This window comes from Tauraco erythrolophus, chromosome 12 (assembly GCF_009769465.1).
Source record: "Tauraco erythrolophus isolate bTauEry1 chromosome 12, bTauEry1.pri, whole genome shotgun sequence".
NCBI classification, from domain to species: domain Eukaryota; kingdom Metazoa; phylum Chordata; class Aves; order Musophagiformes; family Musophagidae; genus Tauraco; species Tauraco erythrolophus.
In genome coordinates this window covers 2,050,991-2,069,793 of record NC_141476.1, presented here as the reverse complement: position 1 = coordinate 2,069,793, position 18,803 = coordinate 2,050,991, and the positions used below count along the sequence as shown (strand labels likewise).

General features: G+C 42.5%; 1 protein-coding gene across 8 annotated transcripts in view; it reads left to right on the top strand.

Moving 5' to 3' along the window:
• Window positions 1-18,803, top strand: part of ITPR1 (inositol 1,4,5-trisphosphate receptor type 1) — a 169,729-nt gene that overhangs the window by 58,914 nt on the left and 92,012 nt on the right. For 6 of the 8 annotated variants that reach the window (XM_086618909.1, XM_009984139.2, XM_009984138.2 and 3 more), the window contains 17 exons: window positions 439-599; window positions 1,388-1,529; window positions 1,901-2,059; window positions 2,640-2,812; window positions 3,074-3,193; window positions 4,442-4,636; window positions 6,785-7,036; window positions 7,937-8,078; window positions 9,053-9,206; window positions 9,540-9,727; window positions 11,226-11,364; window positions 12,993-13,051; window positions 14,314-14,475; window positions 14,575-14,745; window positions 15,743-15,808; window positions 16,615-16,752; window positions 18,532-18,657. In XM_086618909.1, coding sequence (XP_086475035.1) covers window positions 439-599; window positions 1,388-1,529; window positions 1,901-2,059; window positions 2,640-2,812; window positions 3,074-3,193; window positions 4,442-4,636; window positions 6,785-7,036; window positions 7,937-8,078; window positions 9,053-9,206; window positions 9,540-9,727; window positions 11,226-11,364; window positions 12,993-13,051; window positions 14,314-14,475; window positions 14,575-14,745; window positions 15,743-15,808; window positions 16,615-16,752; window positions 18,532-18,657 — 2,547 coding nt within the window. Of the gene's footprint in view, window positions 1-438; window positions 600-1,387; window positions 1,530-1,900; window positions 2,060-2,639; window positions 2,813-3,073; window positions 3,194-4,441; window positions 4,637-6,784; window positions 7,037-7,936; window positions 8,079-9,052; window positions 9,232-9,539; window positions 9,728-11,225; window positions 11,365-12,992; window positions 13,052-14,313; window positions 14,476-14,574; window positions 14,746-15,742; window positions 15,809-16,614; window positions 16,753-18,531; window positions 18,658-18,803 lie in introns of all 8 variants that reach the window. The other 2 variants (XM_086618914.1, XM_086618913.1) reach the window with 1 other exon arrangement.

Below are 18,803 nucleotides of genomic sequence, written 5' to 3'. Positions count from 1 at the left end.
TATATAAGCACGTCCTTTGATTCCTGTACTTTTCAGGAAAGTGGTGTTGGAAGGAGAAGTTCCAGTCCCTTGAGACCGCTGGGTTTGTCAAACAGCAGGCAGCTCAGCAGCGATCCATAGTGCCTACGCAAAGTGTTTGATCTAAAACATTAGGTTTTCCTAGCAGTTTACTAGTTATGCTGTTCAATTTCTACTGTACAACAGTCATCACAAGGATAACTTTTTCTGCTGTTTACAGCAGAAACATCTCCTGATGTTTTCCCGGGTTTAGGAACACCTTTGAGCTTGCACAGAGTGGTACTATTCTCAAAGTTTGGCTTCACCAGTAGCCTCCTACTAAGTGGAGCATGGCTTTTCTGTTTTATTATCACGGAGTGTGTGAATCACTACTCTGTTTTCTGCCTTTTGGTGTGATGATAAAACTTCTCTGGGTTTCAGATTGGTACTTCTCCAGTGAAAGAGGACAAAGAAGCTTTTGCTATAGTACCAGTTTCCCCTGCAGAGGTTCGGGACTTGGATTTTGCAAATGATGCAAGTAAGGTTTTAGGTTCCATTGCTGGCAAGTTGGAAAAGGGGACAATAACCCAGAATGAAAGACGGTAAGGAAGCAAGAATTTTGTTCTGATAATGCTGTTTCCTTTACTCAGTAGCTATTTCTTTGAAAATTTTATCTACGTACGCCATCTTCAGGAGAGGGATTTTGTTTCCTACTTGATTAGATTTAAAAAAAAGTGGATGCTTTCACTGTTGATGTGTCCGTAGTGGAGGCTCTCGAGCCTGTTCTGTCAGCTCTCCCTGCTGCTTTGTGAAATGAGAGCATGAGAACTGTTGGTGTGAACTGGGAATAATCCACAGCATACCTTTCTTGATGGGCTTTGCAAATTGAGTGTGGGAATTTATAATCCATCTTGTGAAGACCGAACACATGACTTCTTGCAAATCCTCTGACAATATCCGTGAAAAGTACGTGACCGCACAAAAAGAGCGCGGAGTGGGCTGTGTAAAACCAGGGCCAGTGTGCCTCTATAGCCAATATCTTTTATTTGGCCTTTGGAGAGATTATCACCCAATTAATTTTTTTTTCTGGCAATTTGAAGAACTGCTAAATAGAACTTGGCAAGCGTATAGTTGCCCTAAAGTGATATTGTTGTCTTACTGCTGCTGTGTTTTAGCTATTAGACAGTAAGGCTGCAGCAATAGGGAGTGTTAATTGCTAATTTTAAGTTCTGTACAAACCTGTGTGCTTTATCCAGCATCTGAGTCCATCTCTAATTGATTTTCTTTTTTCACTTAGCATTTTGAAATCTATGTAAGCTTACACTGACGTTTGTTCTTTTAGCAGATAAAATTTGTAGTCCTGTATTAACAACTTCTGGCTCTTCTGTAGATCTGTTACCAAATTGTTGGAGGATTTGGTCTACTTTGTTACCGGTGGAACTAATTCTGGACAAGATGTTCTTGAAGTTGTGTTTTCTAAACCTAACAGAGAACGGCAAAAACTGATGAGAGAACAAAATATTCTAAAGCAGGTAGGCTGCATTTTTCTCTAAACTCTGCCTGCAAGAAGGGTTGTCAGAAAAGAGAACCTAATAGTAGAGAACCTGGCCCAACTATTGGGACCTAAAGATCCTTTGATTTTTCTAGCTTGCAGTGGGCTGTAGGCATACCATTGCTAGAAGGAAAAAGAAAAAAATCACAGATTAGTGTTGTATAAAGGTGATCAACAATGTTTTCTGTCCAGGCTACTTTATGGCCAAGAAACAAACTTGGTAACTACAGTGTATTTCTGATGTACCTTTTAGAAATGTAAAGACACTGACCCAGTGTTTTTACATCAATTTTAATCAGATGAAAACAGCGTCTTGAGGGATTTTATCATTGTTTTTTAATGTATCTATAGATTTTCAAGCTGTTGCAAGCACCGTTTACGGACAGTGGCGATGGCCCGATGCTGCGGTTGGAGGAGCTCGGAGACCAGCGTCACGCTCCCTTCAGGCACATCTGTCGGCTTTGCTACAGAGTGCTGAGGCACTCTCAGCAGGATTACAGAAAGAATCAGGTTTGAAATATGTCTGTAGCTTTCAGTGCCACTAACGTGGTTCCAGTGCTCCAAAGAAATAAAACGTGCATCCCGTTAAAACCCTGCTATGCTGTGATTGTACGGTCAGCAAGAGGTTTTTGGGTTGCTGGGTTTTACTCTATCTGGCATTGTTCATCTTGATCAGAGACTGTATGCAGTGTAATTAGTACCAGTTCTAAGGGGAATTTAAGAAGGCAAAGGAATTGCTGTCAAATCTAGGAGAACTATAAGACTTTCTTCACTCTGGCATATTCTATGAGCTCTGTCAAAAGTTGACCTGTGAATTAAGGCTGTTCATTTTTTGTTGCCATTTATTAAAAACAAGCTTGTGTCAGATAAGGATAAACGCCTTGGTGGTGTCTAGCCCAGGAAGGAGGGAGGCGTTCAGGTTTTCTGTCATCACTTGTTTTCTCTCAAAAGAACAACAGTTTGAATCTAATCCAGTTTGCTTCTTGGGATGTCAATATTGACAAACATCTTGCTGGTTTCTGTTTTTATTTTATTAAAGGCTGAGAATTTATTACACCACCTCCCTTTTCCCCCCCTCTATGTTTTGAAGGAATACATTGCGAAGCAGTTTGGCTTCATGCAGAAGCAAATTGGCTACGATGTCCTGGCCGAGGACACCATTACAGCTCTGCTTCACAACAATCGCAAGCTCCTGGAGAAGCACATCACGGCCGCAGAGATTGACACTTTTGTTAGTCTTGTGAGGAAAAACAGGGAGCCCAGGTGAGGTCTGAGTTTCTGAGGATATGGTTACCCTTTTCCTCTTCACCTTCTGAGAAAAATCTGTACCTACCAATGTGCCAGTAAGGAAGCACAGATAGTTCACTTCTTTCTTTTGGCACTCGCCATAACATCCCCCTCAGGCAACAGTCGCACTCTGCAATGTTAAAATGGAGATCCGAATGTTTTCCTTTTGAAATGTAGATTGTTTCAGTCTAGATCTCAACAAGGATTGATACCCTTTTGGCTCGCATTTTCCAACAGGTTTTTGGATTACCTCTCAGATCTGTGCGTTTCCATGAACAAGTCTATTCCAGTGACACAGGAGCTGATTTGTAAAGCCGTGCTGAATCCAGCAAATGCAGACATTCTCATTGAAACTAAGTAAGTTGATGCCTTTAAGGATGCTTTTCCTAGTGTGAAACAGAAGGAAGGTGGTTCAAAGCTGAGCGTGCTGCTGGCACATCTAGAGGAGGCAGTTAAGTGTGTGTGGGGTCCTCTTCAAATACCCAGTAAACCGGTATCGATGACAACAGTCAGAGGCATCATTCATGTTTGATCAAAGCAGCCAGACTTTGCAGGAAGGTGTGCAGGGTCCTGTGGACCTGGTGCTCCTCTGTGCCTCAGGCTTTTCTCCATGAGCTTTTCTCCACGAGTACCTTGGGTGCGTGCCCCGCAAACAAAGGCAGAAGCTGATGCATCTCTGCTCAGCCCTTTCTTCTGCAGTTGGGAGTTTGGTCTCCAGCTCTCAGCGTTGCCCTGAAGCATCCTAGGAGGCACCAGTTCCCAATCATCTTTCATAAAGATGGGTTTATTCAATATGTGGAATTAAGGCACAGATAGTTGTTGTCAAAATACCGTAGAAGGGAAGCAGGTCTTTGTCAGGTAGTATTTAAAACATGAATGGATGAGAGTATTCTTGCACGTTTAATTCTCTTCATGAAGTCATAAAGACTGTATTTATTTCCACCAGCACTTATAGTTGCTACAGCATTTTTTTGTTCTTGCCCTTGTGTATTTAATTTTTTTTTTCAGATACATGATCTTTTTTTTTTTTCTGTAGAGCTAAAAGCCCCCAAGTAACTGATTTGTTCCTAGTTATATATATGTTTATATATAGTTACCACATAAGCAGAAAGAAATTCTGGTCCAATAAGCATTTATGGGATACAGACCTAATTGATTTTTAGATATTTTTGTTTACCAAGTCCTTTCCTAATCTGAATGATCTTTGAACCAATTGTCCTATAAAGATGTTTTTGAAAGTCAGTTAGATGTGTCTTTGACTACTTGTTTCTTTATCTTCCTCAATTGAATGGAGCTGAAACACTGGTCTTAATGCTGAGTGGAAATCTTACAATCTAAATTAATTCTGAACTCATGCTTTTAATAATAAAACACAGATTTTATTTAGTAAGCTGCTACTGCTGAAAGAGTAACATACTCTGCTGCTTCTTTGCAGAGTTGAGGAATAAAATTTGCTTTCTGAATGCAGGTGAGATGATAGAATTAGTTACTTCTACATCACCAGTACATTTTAGCAAGTGTCTTTTTTAGCGAGTGTCTTCAATGTTCAAAAAGATCTGCATGAGTCTTGGCAGTTTGTGATCTAACCTACCTTCCTTCTGGCAGGCTGGTCCTCTCTCGATTTGAGTTTGAAGAAGTGGCAAGTGGAGAAAATGCCTTGGAAGTTGGAGAAGATGAGGAAGAAGTGTGGTTGTTCTGGAGAGACAGTAACAAGGAAATCCGCAGTAAGAGTATCAGAGAGTTGGCTCAGGATGCTAAGGAAGGGCAGAAGGAAGATCGGGACGTACTCAGCTACTACAGGTTAACACACGTGCAGTAGTTGGCCACCAAAGTTCATCTAGGCTGTGTGTGGAAGCCTTTGCTATATGGGCTGCAGTTGGTTTGGAAGAAAGGGTACTGGTTTCACGGACAAAATAGCATTTAGTGAGTGAGGATGAAGTCTCTTTGAAGTGAGAGTTGAAAGTACAAAGTCTATTTGTGGTGAGGAGTCCAGTTATTAGCATAAGCAAGTTTAAACTGATTTTTTAGTTAAGAAAAAAAGCCACAAAACCATAGTTGAGGCTCAGAGTGCATCGAGTTTGTGCAGCACTTAATGCCTGTATTTCTGCTTGGTTTCCTGGTAAGTGGGTGTTACGAGAGCTGGTATGTGAACTGTTGAGGTTACCTGTGTTCGGATGGGAGCTGTGGGAAGAACAGGCTTTCAGCGTGCGGAGAGCTTTGCTTTTGGTTTTACAGAAGTCACTGCTGTTCTCCCTGCCTCCTAAACATCTCTCTACTCTCAGAGCCTTTAGTCGTCCCGTAGGACAACCCGTGAAGTTAGATTCATAGATTCATAGATTTCTAGGTTGGAAAAGACCTTAGAGATCATCGAGTCCAACCATCCCTAATCCCCATTAAACCATATCCTCAAGTAGCTCATCCACCCTATTCTTAAACACATCCAGGGATGGGGACTCAACCACCTCCCTGGGCAGCCTATTCCAGTGGCTGACAACCCTTTCAGAGAAGAAATACTTCTTAACATCCAACCTGAATCTCCCCTGACTAAGCTTATGCCCATTTCCTCTTGTTCTATCACCCATCACTAATGTAAAGAGCCCTTCCCCTACCTCCCCACCATCTTTTCTCAAGTATTTATAGGCCGTAATCAGGTCTCCCCTCAGCCTCCTCTTCTCCAGGCTAAACAGCCCCAACTCCCTCAGGAGTTGGACCTCATGTTAGGACCATGTCGCAGGCTTGGTTTGGTGGGTGTGCAGTGCTCTTTCGTACGGCGTGAGCTGTGCTTTTAGCAGCTTCTGACATGAAGCGATGTTTCCAGATGACTTGACAAGACACCAAGTTCTTGGCATAGTGGAAGATCAGGTTTCAGCCCAGACCAAATTCCTGCGTCTGGGTTATAAATTTCTGAGAGTAGTTTGACGGACTTGATTGTGGTGATGCAGAAAGTACAGCTAGATTTATTTTTTATTTATTTTAATAGCTATCTTATTTTTGCATTATCTCTTCCATTGCAATGATTCTTGCAGTAGACTTCCTAAAACATGTTTTTATTTGAGTCTACTGAGAGGCTGAGCTCAAAAGGATACCTCTTGTATATATTTTAAAAAATCATGTCTGCTTTCGAAATAGATTCTCTTGCACTTGTTTTTAAATAGAATTGATGGTGTTAATTATTTTTAGTCTATGTTACAGATTTGTGAATGTGCTTAAAACAAGAGCTTAGGATATGGTTTGGTCAAATCCCCATGAGGAGTGCTGAGAGTGAAAAGGAGGCTGCTTTCAATTAAATGTTCTGTTTTTAGGAAACCTCACAGTTGACACTGTTCAACACAAACCTGTATGAATACTCGTGGATGTTGGACATGTGCTTTACGACTACAGGCATTTTAATTACCAGCCCATCGAATGTGCATGCCTTAAATGCTAGTTGTTTGCTTTTAGTTTATGGACCAAAAAGCTGAGGAATTAAGTTTAGTTTTTCTCTACCAATTCTTTGCCCGAAGGGAGCACAGAGGTCAGTAGCTGTTTAATCAGGTACCAAACTTTTAATGGTTCTGTGGTCCATCTACATTGTTGCCTTGGTGAACAACTGTGGCTTTTCAGCATCAGTAGGAGGTCTTTGGTCTTCTACAGTATTTAGGCTGAGTTGCCTTAAGTGGTCTTTGGATTCGTCTGTAGCTTTCATAAACAGCATTGCTTAATTCTATGTAACTCTTCAGAAAATATGACAGCTCCTTTTACCCTATTTTTCACTATTTTACATTTTACTAGTGTTTGTAAGTACTTAATTCTTTCCATAATAAGTATAGCTGTATTACTGGTTAATATAAGATTCATTCTGATAATACGTAAGAGCACATCAGCACTATGTAGTGGACACTTCTGGAAAGGAAAGTGTAAGCTGGTTGTTTATGGATATTTTATTGTTATTTTTTTTTCCCCTTGAAGATACCAGCTGAACCTCTTTGCTAGAATGTGCCTTGATCGACAGTATTTAGCCATAAATGAAATATCTGGCCAGCTGGATGTGGACCTCATTCTCCGTTGCATGTCTGATGAAAACTTGCCGTATGATCTGAGAGCGTCTTTCTGCCGGCTAATGCTTCATATGCACGTCGATCGTGACCCCCAAGAACAAGTAACACCAGTGAAATATGCTCGTCTGTGGTCTGAGATACCCTCTGAAATTGCCATTGATGAGTAAGTCACGTTCCTTCTCCTCCAATGGAAAATACTCTGGTGAAAAACCTATCCAAAACCACAGCTAGACTGGAGGCATTATTTCTTGACCATAGACTTGTATTGACTCTTTATAGTGCAAATAATTTAAAATTTATTGTACTTCAACTGTTCAGAACTCCATTTTTTCAGTTGGAGAAAATGAACATTTAGAATTCGTGTTAAACATCAGGAATTTGAGTCTTGTCTGTATTAGTGTTGGTGTTTAGAGGTTTCTTGGTTTCCTCTCCCTTCCCTCTTTGCTAGTCTGGTTTTCTTTGCTGAGAGATGCAGTAGACCATATTCAACTTCAAATGCCAAAATAGGAAAACAACTGGTTTCAGCTCTGGCAGAGGCTAAACAGTGATCCATGATCAAACAGGAAAACAAAAGTAGTTAGTGGAAGGTGGTGGGGATTGTCTTTTTTCGAACGCTCTCTGCACACACTGAGAAACAAACCTAGAATTTGTGTTAAGAAAAATTAATGAATTGTTTTTATTTGGAGAAAAAATAGCATCCACAGTCAGCATCTCTTGGCTGCATCCGTTCTCCTTAATGCTGTACATAGCTTGTCATTGTTTCCACTAAAATAATAAGGGTTTCTTTTTTTATTTATTGGGACAAAATTCTCTTTTTTTGTTTTCCTCAGACATTTTTAAATAGTGCAAAATGAGCATATGGGATAAAACAGCAAAAGCCAGGAAATTATGGTGTCAGCTTCCTGACTTTCTCGTTTGGATAAATTATTTAACAGCCTGTAACTTTTCTTAGATTTTGACAAACCAATGAAAAATTATGTCGGGGAAAAGAGCCCTGTGTATTTGCATGCTAAGTTTTGTGTTTTGTTTTGTTTTTTGTTTTGTTTTGTTTTTTCCTCTTCAGCTATGATAGCAGTGGAACTTCCAAAGATGAAATTAAGGAGAGATTTGCACAAACAATGGAATTTGTAGAGGAATATTTAAGAGATGTGGTGTGTCAGAGGTTCCCTTTTTCTGATAAAGAGAAAAATAAGCTCACTTTTGAGGTAGTTATCCAGTTCTGATTTTATCCTTTTTTTTTTTTGTGGAATGTTGGTACTTTTTTCAACACCAGGTAGATGGGCAAGTAATCAGTGAGTTTTAGTGGAAAGGCTCCTCCTTTCCACTGCAGTCCTTTCTCCTCGTGCAAGTAACCCCACTGAAGTTTGTGATGATAGTTCTTGAAATACAATTAATGAATGTGAGCTTATGTCGTAGATTTGCAGCAGCCTTGTTTACTTTTTGTGCTCTCAGTGTTATTGCAAAGTCAAGCTTTACTGGAATAAATAGTCTGGAAAACTGAACACTGTGTCTGCATGCACAGATCATCTCTAGAGCTTACAGTAGTACTCACGAAGAGAACAATACAGTGTCCTGTGACTTACTGACCTATTAAAATAGTCTGGCTGTGCAAATAAAATGTAGCAAATCCATGCGATAGTATTCTGTAAATAACCATTAATTTAAGAAAAGATGTGATACTTCTTGAAAAAAAAAATATATATTTGAGGGAATGTACTTCAGATGATGGGGCTATGTTAAATATTTGCACTGTATGTGAAATTATTATGTGTGGCTCTTGAAGCAGTGCATGTGGAGGACTTGTGGGGGAAACTATAACTTAGCTTTAGATGAGATTTTTTTTTCCATTTTTTTGTAAGACAAAACTGTAAAAAGCATCTGTCCATTCCCTCTGGTCTTGACCTGTCTTATCTTTTCTATAATTAGACAAATATGGTCTCATTTTGTAGCTATAGAATATCAGTTGCAGATACAGACAGTTACTCCAGACACTGGAGTGTTTGTAGGCAAGTAGAAAACTTTCTGATGAAATGCAGAGCCATACAGTCTTACAGAATGACAAGGTTTTATGATAAGAATGAGACTCACAGCCAGGTTCTTGATCTTTTCACTGTGTTATGACAACTTGTGATAGCAAAATGCTTAGTATTAATCAGGCTTTTTATTATTATTTTGGTAGGTTGTTAACTTAGCCAGAAATCTGATATATTTTGGTTTCTACAACTTCTGTGACCTCCTCAGACTAACCAAAATCCTCCTTGCTATATTAGACTGTGTGCACATCACTACCATCTTCCCTATTACCAAGATGGCAAAAGGCGAGGAAAGTAAAGGTAAGGCTGAAAAGCGATCGGCAGAGCAGATGGTTCTTTGGTAGCTTCTAGTTAACCTCAAAATGTCAATGTGGGTCCACAATTCTCTACTGCCTTCTGACCATGACTTGGTTGTACAAATGGGTAATGCCTGTGATGAAAGAGGGAGAGGGCAGGGCGTTTCTGAAAGTACTGCAGTGCTCCTGTTGACTTCCATCCGTTCCAGGGATTTAGGTGTCCACCTGGCCTTGTTTAATGTTGAGACAATTTCTCTCTGTTGGATGTGAAGGGTCCTTGCCCTGTTTATGCAGTCCCATTACACCATCATAACCTTACCTGTTTACCTCTCTGAAGGAAGCAATGTGATGAGATCAATCCACGGAGTCGGTGAGCTGATGACCCAGGTGGTGCTCAGAGGTGGTGGGTTCTTGCCCATGACTCCACTCGCTGCTGCTCCCGAGGGTAACGTCAAGCAGAGCGAACCAGAGAAAGAGGACATCCTGGTAATGGACACAAAGCTGAAGATCATTGAAATACTTCAGGTACTAGCAATGCAGATTGATGTAGCATCTCGTGCTTTTTTTAATTGAAGCATTAACATGGAGCCTTGCTGCCTCTTGAGTAACTCCTGCTTTGTATGGGCCTCTTCAGCTGGTACAGCATTACAAGGGTGACGTTTTCAGGCATGCAGCCCTCAGCTTGCACGTGGCAGTACTGTGCCATTACTGAAACAATTTAGTGGAAACGAGTTTGCAGTAGACATCTGCATATTTAACAGTGATTTGTAAATATCTGGCTTGCTGAAGCAGAGCACTCGTTTTTCACCTACTGTCTTAGTAACTTCTCTGAGTCTACGAGTGTCTTGTTAAGTGATCCAAGGAAGGGGGAGATAATTGAGACTCCTCCTCATACAGCCATCAGCCTGAAGTGTGTTTTAAGCACGGACATTTGCCAGCCCCGCTGTCTCGTCCATCTCTGGCTTTTCTCACTTGTTCACTCCTAAGTCTTTGGGACACAAAGAAAAGTGTTTTGCCTTTTCCACAGCGCTGCCTCCATCTAGATGTTGCTGCAAAATTCCTGCACTGAGATCCATCTTCCCTCCCTCAGTGTAGGAGCCCCTTTTCTGTCCGGTAACTGCCCGGCTGAGCTCCCAGAGGCCGGAATGCTGCACAAGCCTGTGGGCACAAGGATGCAAAACAGCAGGAAAGCCATGGTGTGCCTTCCCCGTGGGAGCCTTTGCATGGAGCTGGCTTTGGGGTTGTGCCCTTCCCCTCAGCAGCAGATGCAGCACGAAGGGGAGACTCGATTCCCTTCCTTTCACCATGGCTAACTTTAGTTAAAACTGGAACTTCTCTTATAGCCTGACATGTGTAATGGGATATTTCAGTGTGCCAGTGTTCCTCCTGTTCTTATGGGTTATTAAAACTGGCTTTAAGCTTTTTCTCCTAAACTTGAGAGACCTGCAAGTGTTCTTTGCATTGTACTTCTCTTCTCAGGAGGGTTGTTATGATACCACCGGGAGGGTGGTCTCTGCCAGGCTGGAGGTTTCACTGGCACTGGTGGATACAGCCCACCTGGGCTGGCAGGAGCTGTTGCATGGCAGCTCTTGGCAGCTCGTGTTCAGCATCCTCAGCCACAGCACCCGGGGAGCCTGTGCCAGGAGGACAGCCGCGCTTCTCTGTTAGATTCCTGCTGGTCTCAGCACGGAGATGGAAATGCTGCTTTCCTTTCCTGGGGGGCAGGGTGAGGATGGCTGTGTTGGGCAGTAACAAGGGATCAAAACTCTGCCAGAATCTTCTGCTCATAAGTATTTGTTACTGTGTGCATATCATAGACTCATTGAAATCACTGAAAAAAAAAATAGAATTCTGAGGATTTTTAAGAAAACATTTGTTTCTTAAAAACATACTCTTCTCCAACTTAAATTCACATCTTTACTATGTTGATCTTGCATGTTGGTAGCACTGCCTTATGTGTAAATTGTACATATACTGGGAACAGGCAAGTTATTTCAACGTTTTTCTACTTCTGTATCATCAGTTTATTTTGAATGTGAGACTGGACTACAGAATCTCCTGCCTACTTTGTATATTTAAACATGAATTTGATGAAAGCAATGCCCAGATGTCTGAATCGCCCACTGGAAGCAGTAATCAAGAAATGCCAGCTAATGTTCCAGGTTAGTTGTTTTGTTAAGAATGAATTCGAGTGGGTTAGGGAAGACTCTCTGGTCTTAGAGGTGCTAATTGGGTAATTGATTCAGGTTCTTGCTTTGGCACATGGACAGTCCCCTTAAAGCAGAGTAACCTGCTAGTAGCAGGAATAATGGTAGGGATCCTTTCCATATACCCAGACAAAACCCAGAATTTATTTGTACTCTCTCCTACTTGTTTCCATGTTTTAAATGTGACCAAAAGCCTGAGATGCATCCTCTAAAAAAACCCTGAAATAAACACTATTATGTGTGATCTGCATCAAGTTCCAATTAGATCTTTTGTATTAATGTTTCTGGGTGAAGGAAAAAGGTCCCCAAAGTAATCTGATTTCCTTCATCCCTTTCCCTTGGCCCGATGCCTCTACCCACCCAAATTTCTCTTTCCAAAGGTATCGCAGGAAGGCAAGATGTCTCGAGGTGTCTGTATCTCAGTGCTGCTAGACCAGTGCATGAAAGTGAGCGGTTTAGGAGTTGATCATGTCCAGTGTTGTTCTTAATTGAAAGCAGGATAGTTAGTGGATGGGATAGGTGGGGCATTGTCAACTGCTGTGTCGCTTTCCAGGGGAAAAGAGTGTTCTGTAGGTAGAACTTGTACTGTGTAGGAATAGCTGGGCTTGAAAAGTGCAGCTTAATACACATCAAACAGTTTTTCTTCCTCAATTTCAGGACTGTATCTCTAGATGCAAAGGAGAAAGATAAGGAAAATCTGGTTTAGATGTGAAGTCTTCAAAGGGAGGCGACTGTTTCTTTTGATCTTACTTCAAAGGGGACATGTTTACTTTTTTCTTGGGCTGCCTGTCCGGCAGCCCCCTGGGGTACCAGGGCCTTCAAAACTGGGCTGGCGGGGAGACCGAGAGCTCCTTCTGTGAGCTGAAGCTTGGAAGAAAAAGGGAAAATGTTTTTTGGCAAAGATGTAAAGTCCCCATGCTCCTTCTGTTCACCTTTGCAAATGCTTGTGAAAGATTTGGAGCTCTGGCACTGTTTTACCATTTTTAGTTTTTTATTTCAGAATATTGGTCTTTGCCCATGTGATAATATACACCTTATACTGAAAAATGCAAAGACCTTTTTGTCTGTTGAGCACAGGAGCATTGCTCTCATTGCTGAATTTATCACTTTAGAACTTCTGCAGGCTGAAGTTTGGTGTTTCTTGTGGCTGGTCCCTCTGAATGACTTGGCCAGGTTCGATGAGGCTTTGGGCAACGTGGTGCAGTGGAGGGTGTCCCTGCCCATGGCAGGGGGGTTGGAACTGGATGATCTTTGAGGTCCCTTCCAACCCAAACCATTCCATGGTTCTATGACTCCAGGTCCCGCCAGTGTCCTGGAACGATGCAATCTAAAAATGGGCAAGAGATGAATAAGCCTGGATGTTGCTGAACTGTTTGTGCAGTTAAATTTGTGTACTGAGAACAGGTTAATTTATTGTCTTGTGTTATCCTAGCAGGCTGCTTCAAAAATCTTTGTGTTCCTTTCAGCTCATGACCCTCCTGCTTGCACCTACGTCACTGCTTGGAGTTTAAAGTGGTTTTAGGCTGCAAAAACACCTCTGGTGCAACTCTGGCATAACATATTTGTCTTGTTTATTTTCCCAGGAGCCCTAGACTTTGAACATATTGAAGAGCAAGCTGAAGGGATCTTTGGTGGAAGGAAAGTATCTCTTCACTAATGCTAATCAAGGGGTAGCTCAGCAGTTCCCAGGCTGCAGCTCTCAAGGCTCCCAAGGAATGGAAATTGCAGCTGAAAGGGAGGTGGTGGCTGGGAAAAGGTTGGAAACAGCTGCCACAGTTACCTAGGCTTCATTTTCCTGAAGTGCCTGTGACACAGCTCAGAGTAGTGTCCATTTCGACTAAGAGCCGCAGATACGGCGCAGGGATCCTTCTTCAGCCAGAAGGATCTTCGTGGGAGGGCTTCCCTCGTGTGGGTGAAAGCCAGGTTGGAGGATTAGTGCATCTAAGCTGAATGTTGCAGTACAACCTTGGAAGAGTTTGTGTAGGCAAAGATTGGGTCTTCTGCTGAGACAGATGTGTGTTTAGCCATCTTTTTTTTTGTATAATGCAGCGTTAAACTGCACGTGGATGACAGAACAAAGCAAGCTCTACCTTCCATACCTGCCTGCCTTGCAGAGCAGCTTATATCCTTTCTTAAATCACTGGACAGCAAGTTAGTGACAAACTCCAAGTACTTGAACTTATCCTGATACTCTACCTGCTCACTATCTGCTGGAGCACCATGAAGCTGTCTATCCTAACTGTCCTTAAGCTGCTCAGAGCTGCAGCTGTGTTCTGTAAACCAAAGATAACTGATTTTTTTTTTTTTTTTTTAACTGGGGGCAGAGCAGAACCCAGAGGTTCACTTATGGAATTAATAACCAGAATTTCTAACATAAGCGTGCAGACTCATTTGTAAGCAGAATGCAGGAAAGATTCAGGGGCATTGATAAGCAAAAAACAATGCAACGTGAGTTTCTCATGCTCAGAAAAGAGTTGCAGAGGAAAGAGAGCAAAGAGGAGGATTGTAGGTGCTTGGCATAATTAGGATTGCAACCTGGATACTGAGGTAGGGTTGTTTGCTGTAAACGGGTAGAAAGGTCAGTATCAGGAATGGGCAAGAAGTACTGGAGCAGTAAGGTGAGGCTGACATAGGGACAAAACATTTTGGTGTAGTTTGAGCCCTAAAAATGTAAGTTGGGTAATGTAAGCTAAGTGACCCGTGATTAATGAGGTTCTGGAATAGCTTCCCTATTAAGCAGTATGTCAAAAAACTGTGTGTCTTAAGATAGCACTCGATTTGATAAATTTCTCCCTTATTTAAAAGTAAGAAAAAAGGTTTTCTGCCAGCACTGACTGGCCTTCAGAACCCTCTGGGACATTTAGACTAATATGCTAGTTAACTCCTACACTCCGTTTCAGTGAGGAGAACACACCACTGGACTTGGATGATCATGGTGGCAGAACATTTCTCAGAGTTTTGTTGCATTTAACAATGCATGATTATCCTCCTTTGGTGTCTGGAGCACTTCAGCTACTCTTCCGACACTTCAGTCAGAGGCAAGAAGTCCTTCAAGCTTTTAAGCAGGTATGTGTGTTATTAAGAGCATTATTCCTCATCTGAATATATATATATTGCAGCTAAAACCAATCCTTTTGTGCAACTAATGGATTGCATTCATGTAAGGTTCAACTGCTTGTTACCAGCCAAGATGTTGACAACTACAAGCAGATAAAACAAGATTTGGACCAGCTGAGGTCTATTGTGGAAAAATCTGAGCTTTGGGTATACAAAGGCCAGGGCCCTGATGAAACTATGGATGGAGTGCAGGGTGAAAACGAACACAAGAAAAAAGAGGTAATTAGTTTTTGTTTGCACAAATTCATGTGTTAATATTTTATGAAGATGTAGCTGTTTGCAGAAATGTGACCAAAAAAACCCCACCATTTTTGTAGCACCCTGCGTAGCCTGGTGAGGCTATCTGTATTGCCTTTAGATTAAGGCAAGAATAAGAGGAGGGCTTGAGCTAGTTGATGCCAGTTAGTCTCAGGTGGAAACTGCTCAGGAAGAGCAGCCACTGAAGTGGTGTCTTTGGGCTCTAATAGAGCACTTGGTTTGGGTTTGCTCTGGCTGCTGAGTTTGGTCATTCCAGCACTGACAGATTGCATGGGTTTTGTATGGTCAGAAGTCCCTCAAAGAATTTAAAGGCAGAGCTGTGAACTGTTCAGGTGATGCATTTTGAACCATGGCACTGTGATTAAACAACAGAAGAGAATAGTGCTTTAGCTGTACCTGGTAATCTGGGACTTGCTTGGCATGTACAACTGGCTTAGAACTAATTAAACGTCTTTTGCCTCCATACAATTCACAGTCAAATAGAAAATAGTGAGGGAGTTCAAGAAATAATCCCTGGGTTATGAACATTTATTGTTGGAAGTGGTTATGAACATTTATTGTTGGAAGTAAGTAAAAGTAATTTATTTGTGGCTTTCCTTGTGCGTAGTACTGTGAGGCACCTCTTGGTATCTGTGCAATGACAGTTTAGTAATAGTAGAGGAGGAGAGAAAGTAAGATATTTTGGGGGGGGAGACTTGATTACAGACAGAATATGACAAGCAAAGGAAAGGACAGGAGATTTATGTCACTAAAACCATCCCACCCTCACCTTATTTTATGTTATAGAGGTCAATGTGACTTGACAGGATAATTATATGTATTTTTCTGAGACTGTCAGAAAATTGAAGGATGACACTCCTTTCCAGGAAGAGAGCGAGCACTATCCTAGAACATTAATTTTGGCCTTTGTGAAAACAGTAGTATAAGCTACTAATAAACTGTCTGATTTTATCCACAGGAAGGTCACAGCAAGTCCCAAAAGCCTGAAAGCACTAGCAGCTACAACTACCGTGTAGTAAAAGAGGTAAAACTTTTCTTCTTGATAGTTAAATGGAAGTGTGAATGAGTAACGCAGCTCTGGAGAGCTGCAGTCAGAGGGAGACACCCAGGAAAGTCTGAGTCACTCTTCCATTGTGGAAACTATTTGCTGAGTAATAGCATATCCCAGCTTGAATGAGAAACCAGGAATATAATAGGCACGACGTGTATTCTTTCCTTAAGAATGGATTAGTGAGAAACGCAACATTTTGCTGCTGTTTCAATGGTAACACAATATTTTTATTGTTAAAGGCTATGGAGGAAGAAAACAAGTGGAGGAGCTGTTTAATTTGCCCTGTCCTGAGTAGCTGACACTGGGACACCTGTGCTGTCGAAATTAAATTTGAAAAGCACGGGACAAAGAGTGTGCGTTGGCGCTGGCGTGGTGTTAGCTGATGGGCTTTCCCTGGCACCGTGCTGCGAAGCCCGATGCCAGGTTCACTTGGCACAGTCAGATTCCACAAGACCAGCCCTAGTCAGAGACAAGATGGTTGGTGCCCAGGCCAGTAGCCACCAGATGTGATGGCACTGTTGCTGCTTTCTGTCCCCACATTTCATGGTGGCTCTCAGTTCCAGCTGGATCCTGTTGCACCTCTACTGGTGTTGCAGGACCAACCAGGTCTTAGTCTGGTCTTACCTTCTCACCTCAAGACCACAAAACTTGATTTTGCTGCCTAGAGCTGCCCTGGTCCATGCAGATGCCTTTTTCAGCGTCGCTGTTCTCTGGGAGCCACCTGGCATGTTCTGAAATGAACCCCAGGATTTCAGCTCTAAAGCAAGTGTCTTCTCCAGATCCTGCTGCGGCTGAGCAAGCTCTGCGTTCAGGAGGGTGTCTCGGTCAGGAAAAGCCGTAAGCAGCAGCAGCGACTTCTGAGGAACATGGGAGCTCACGCGGTTGTGCTGGAGCTGCTGCAGATCCCGTACGAAAAGGTTGGGTTTCTGTATGATGTCTCTTGCTTCGCGTCATGTTGATGGGATTTTAATACCTCCTCCGAATCTTCCTGAACCTCCCAGCTTTGTATTGGATTCTAAGAGATGATTTTAACTGTTCACAATTCAAAAAAAAATGAGTCTTTGAATATACAGTGTTAGGCACTACTTCCTGAAGAAATGGAAGTAGGGGCAATGGATTTAAACTGAAAGAGGACAGATTTAGGTTAGATATAAGAAAGAAATTTTTCACTCTGAGAGTGGTGAGGCAGTGGAACAGGTTGCCCAGAGAAGTTGTGGATGCCCCATCCCTGGCAGTGTTCAAGGCCAGGTTGGACGAGGCTTTGGGCAACCTGGTGTAGTGGAGGGTGTCCCTGCCCATGGCAGGGGGTTTGGAACTAGATGATCTTTAAGGTCCCTTCCAACCCAAACCATTCTATGGTTCTATAAATATTTGTCTGTTATAGCTCAGAGTAAGACGAAGGCTCAGCTCTCAGCTTTTTGTGGGAGATGTGAAGTTAAGCTGTGCCGGTGGAAGCAAGACCCTTGTTATTGCTACGAGGTAGCTGTGTGGCAGCCATCTCGGGAACACTAAGGAAAATGAGTATGCCTGGTCCCCTGTGAGATATATCAGCAGATCTGCCCAGTAGTTAAACACAGACCCCCCAGTTGTACGGTCCCAAACTCCCCTTTGGAAACGAATAAATACCAACTGACTGTCCAGGCAAGGACTAATGTCGGTAATGAGCCGTATCAGAATGCCACGCGATGCCAGCAGTACGGTTTGAAGCCCACTTGGACTGAGTTGCTGTAGGGTTTGAGCTTGCACAGCATGGCACCGTGCTGATGAAGCACACCCCGAGTTCATCGCGTTGGCTGCCCATTAGTCACAGCGACTGGTACTTATCGTGGCATAGGTGAGGGACCTCTTTGCATTTTCCCAGTCACTCTGCTGTCCTCTGTCCCAGACTCTACGGGTTTCTGAGAACCAGCAATTCTAGACAGTAGCTTTGATTAATGTTAAGCTAAGTCTCACGGTCTTGCTTCATATTTTGCTAAAAAATTGGCAGTGAAAACACCCTCCGACACCTCTTGTCACCTTTCTGTCCCATGCATGTGAAAACGTATTGGACAGGCAGTGTGGAACGTGTTTCACCCTTGGAAACCTATGAAACTCCTTAAAAATAAAAGCAGACACTAATTTTCCAAACTGCGTTTTGTCCCGTCAGTGGGCTGGTAATCCACACTGATGTCAGAGGAAAGGCACCGATTCCTCAGCTGTCCTTGGAAGCGTGCAAGTAGTGTGAGGATTCCAGTAAATATAAACTTGGCTTAACTGTGGCAATAATAATTTTCCATCTCTGCTTTGCCACGACCTACCTATCTGTTGCTGCTGAAATGCGTTTCGGTGGAACGTGGCGATTTTCCTGCGTACGCCCAAGGTGATGATGTGTGGTTTGGCCAACGCACTGGTATGTTCAGAAGTGTAAAAGTGACTAAAGCACGTTGCTGACAGGCTTGGCCATGGACTATGCAATTTTAGAGAATAAACTACTGTAATTTCTATTATGGTCTTTATTTTTGATGATCTTAAAAACCGAGAAGCAGCCCAACTCATCCCTAATGTCTGTGAACTGGGTGGAGGTTTGTTTTTCTCCGGAGTGTGAGGGAGACGTGACAGTTCCCTTGCAGCGCTGGAGCTGCAGCTCGTCCAGTGCTCACCTGAAAGTGAACCTTCAGATTCTTTTTAACCTCATCCTATTTGTCATGCAACCACAGGCTGAAGACACGAGGATGCAGGAGATAATGAAGCTTGCACACGAGTTTTTACAGAACTTTTGTGCAGGGAACCAACAGAACCAGGCGTTGCTGCACAAGCACATAAACCTGTTCCTTAACCCAGGGGTAAGAATAACCTCATGCTGTGATTTATTATTTTTTCTAGCAAGAAAAGATTGTCCTTGGTGATCCCTCTGGGCCTGCTCTGATGCAAGATTGCATTGATTGGTTGAAGGGGTCACACTTTGTTTTCATTCTAAGCCTCAAAAGTT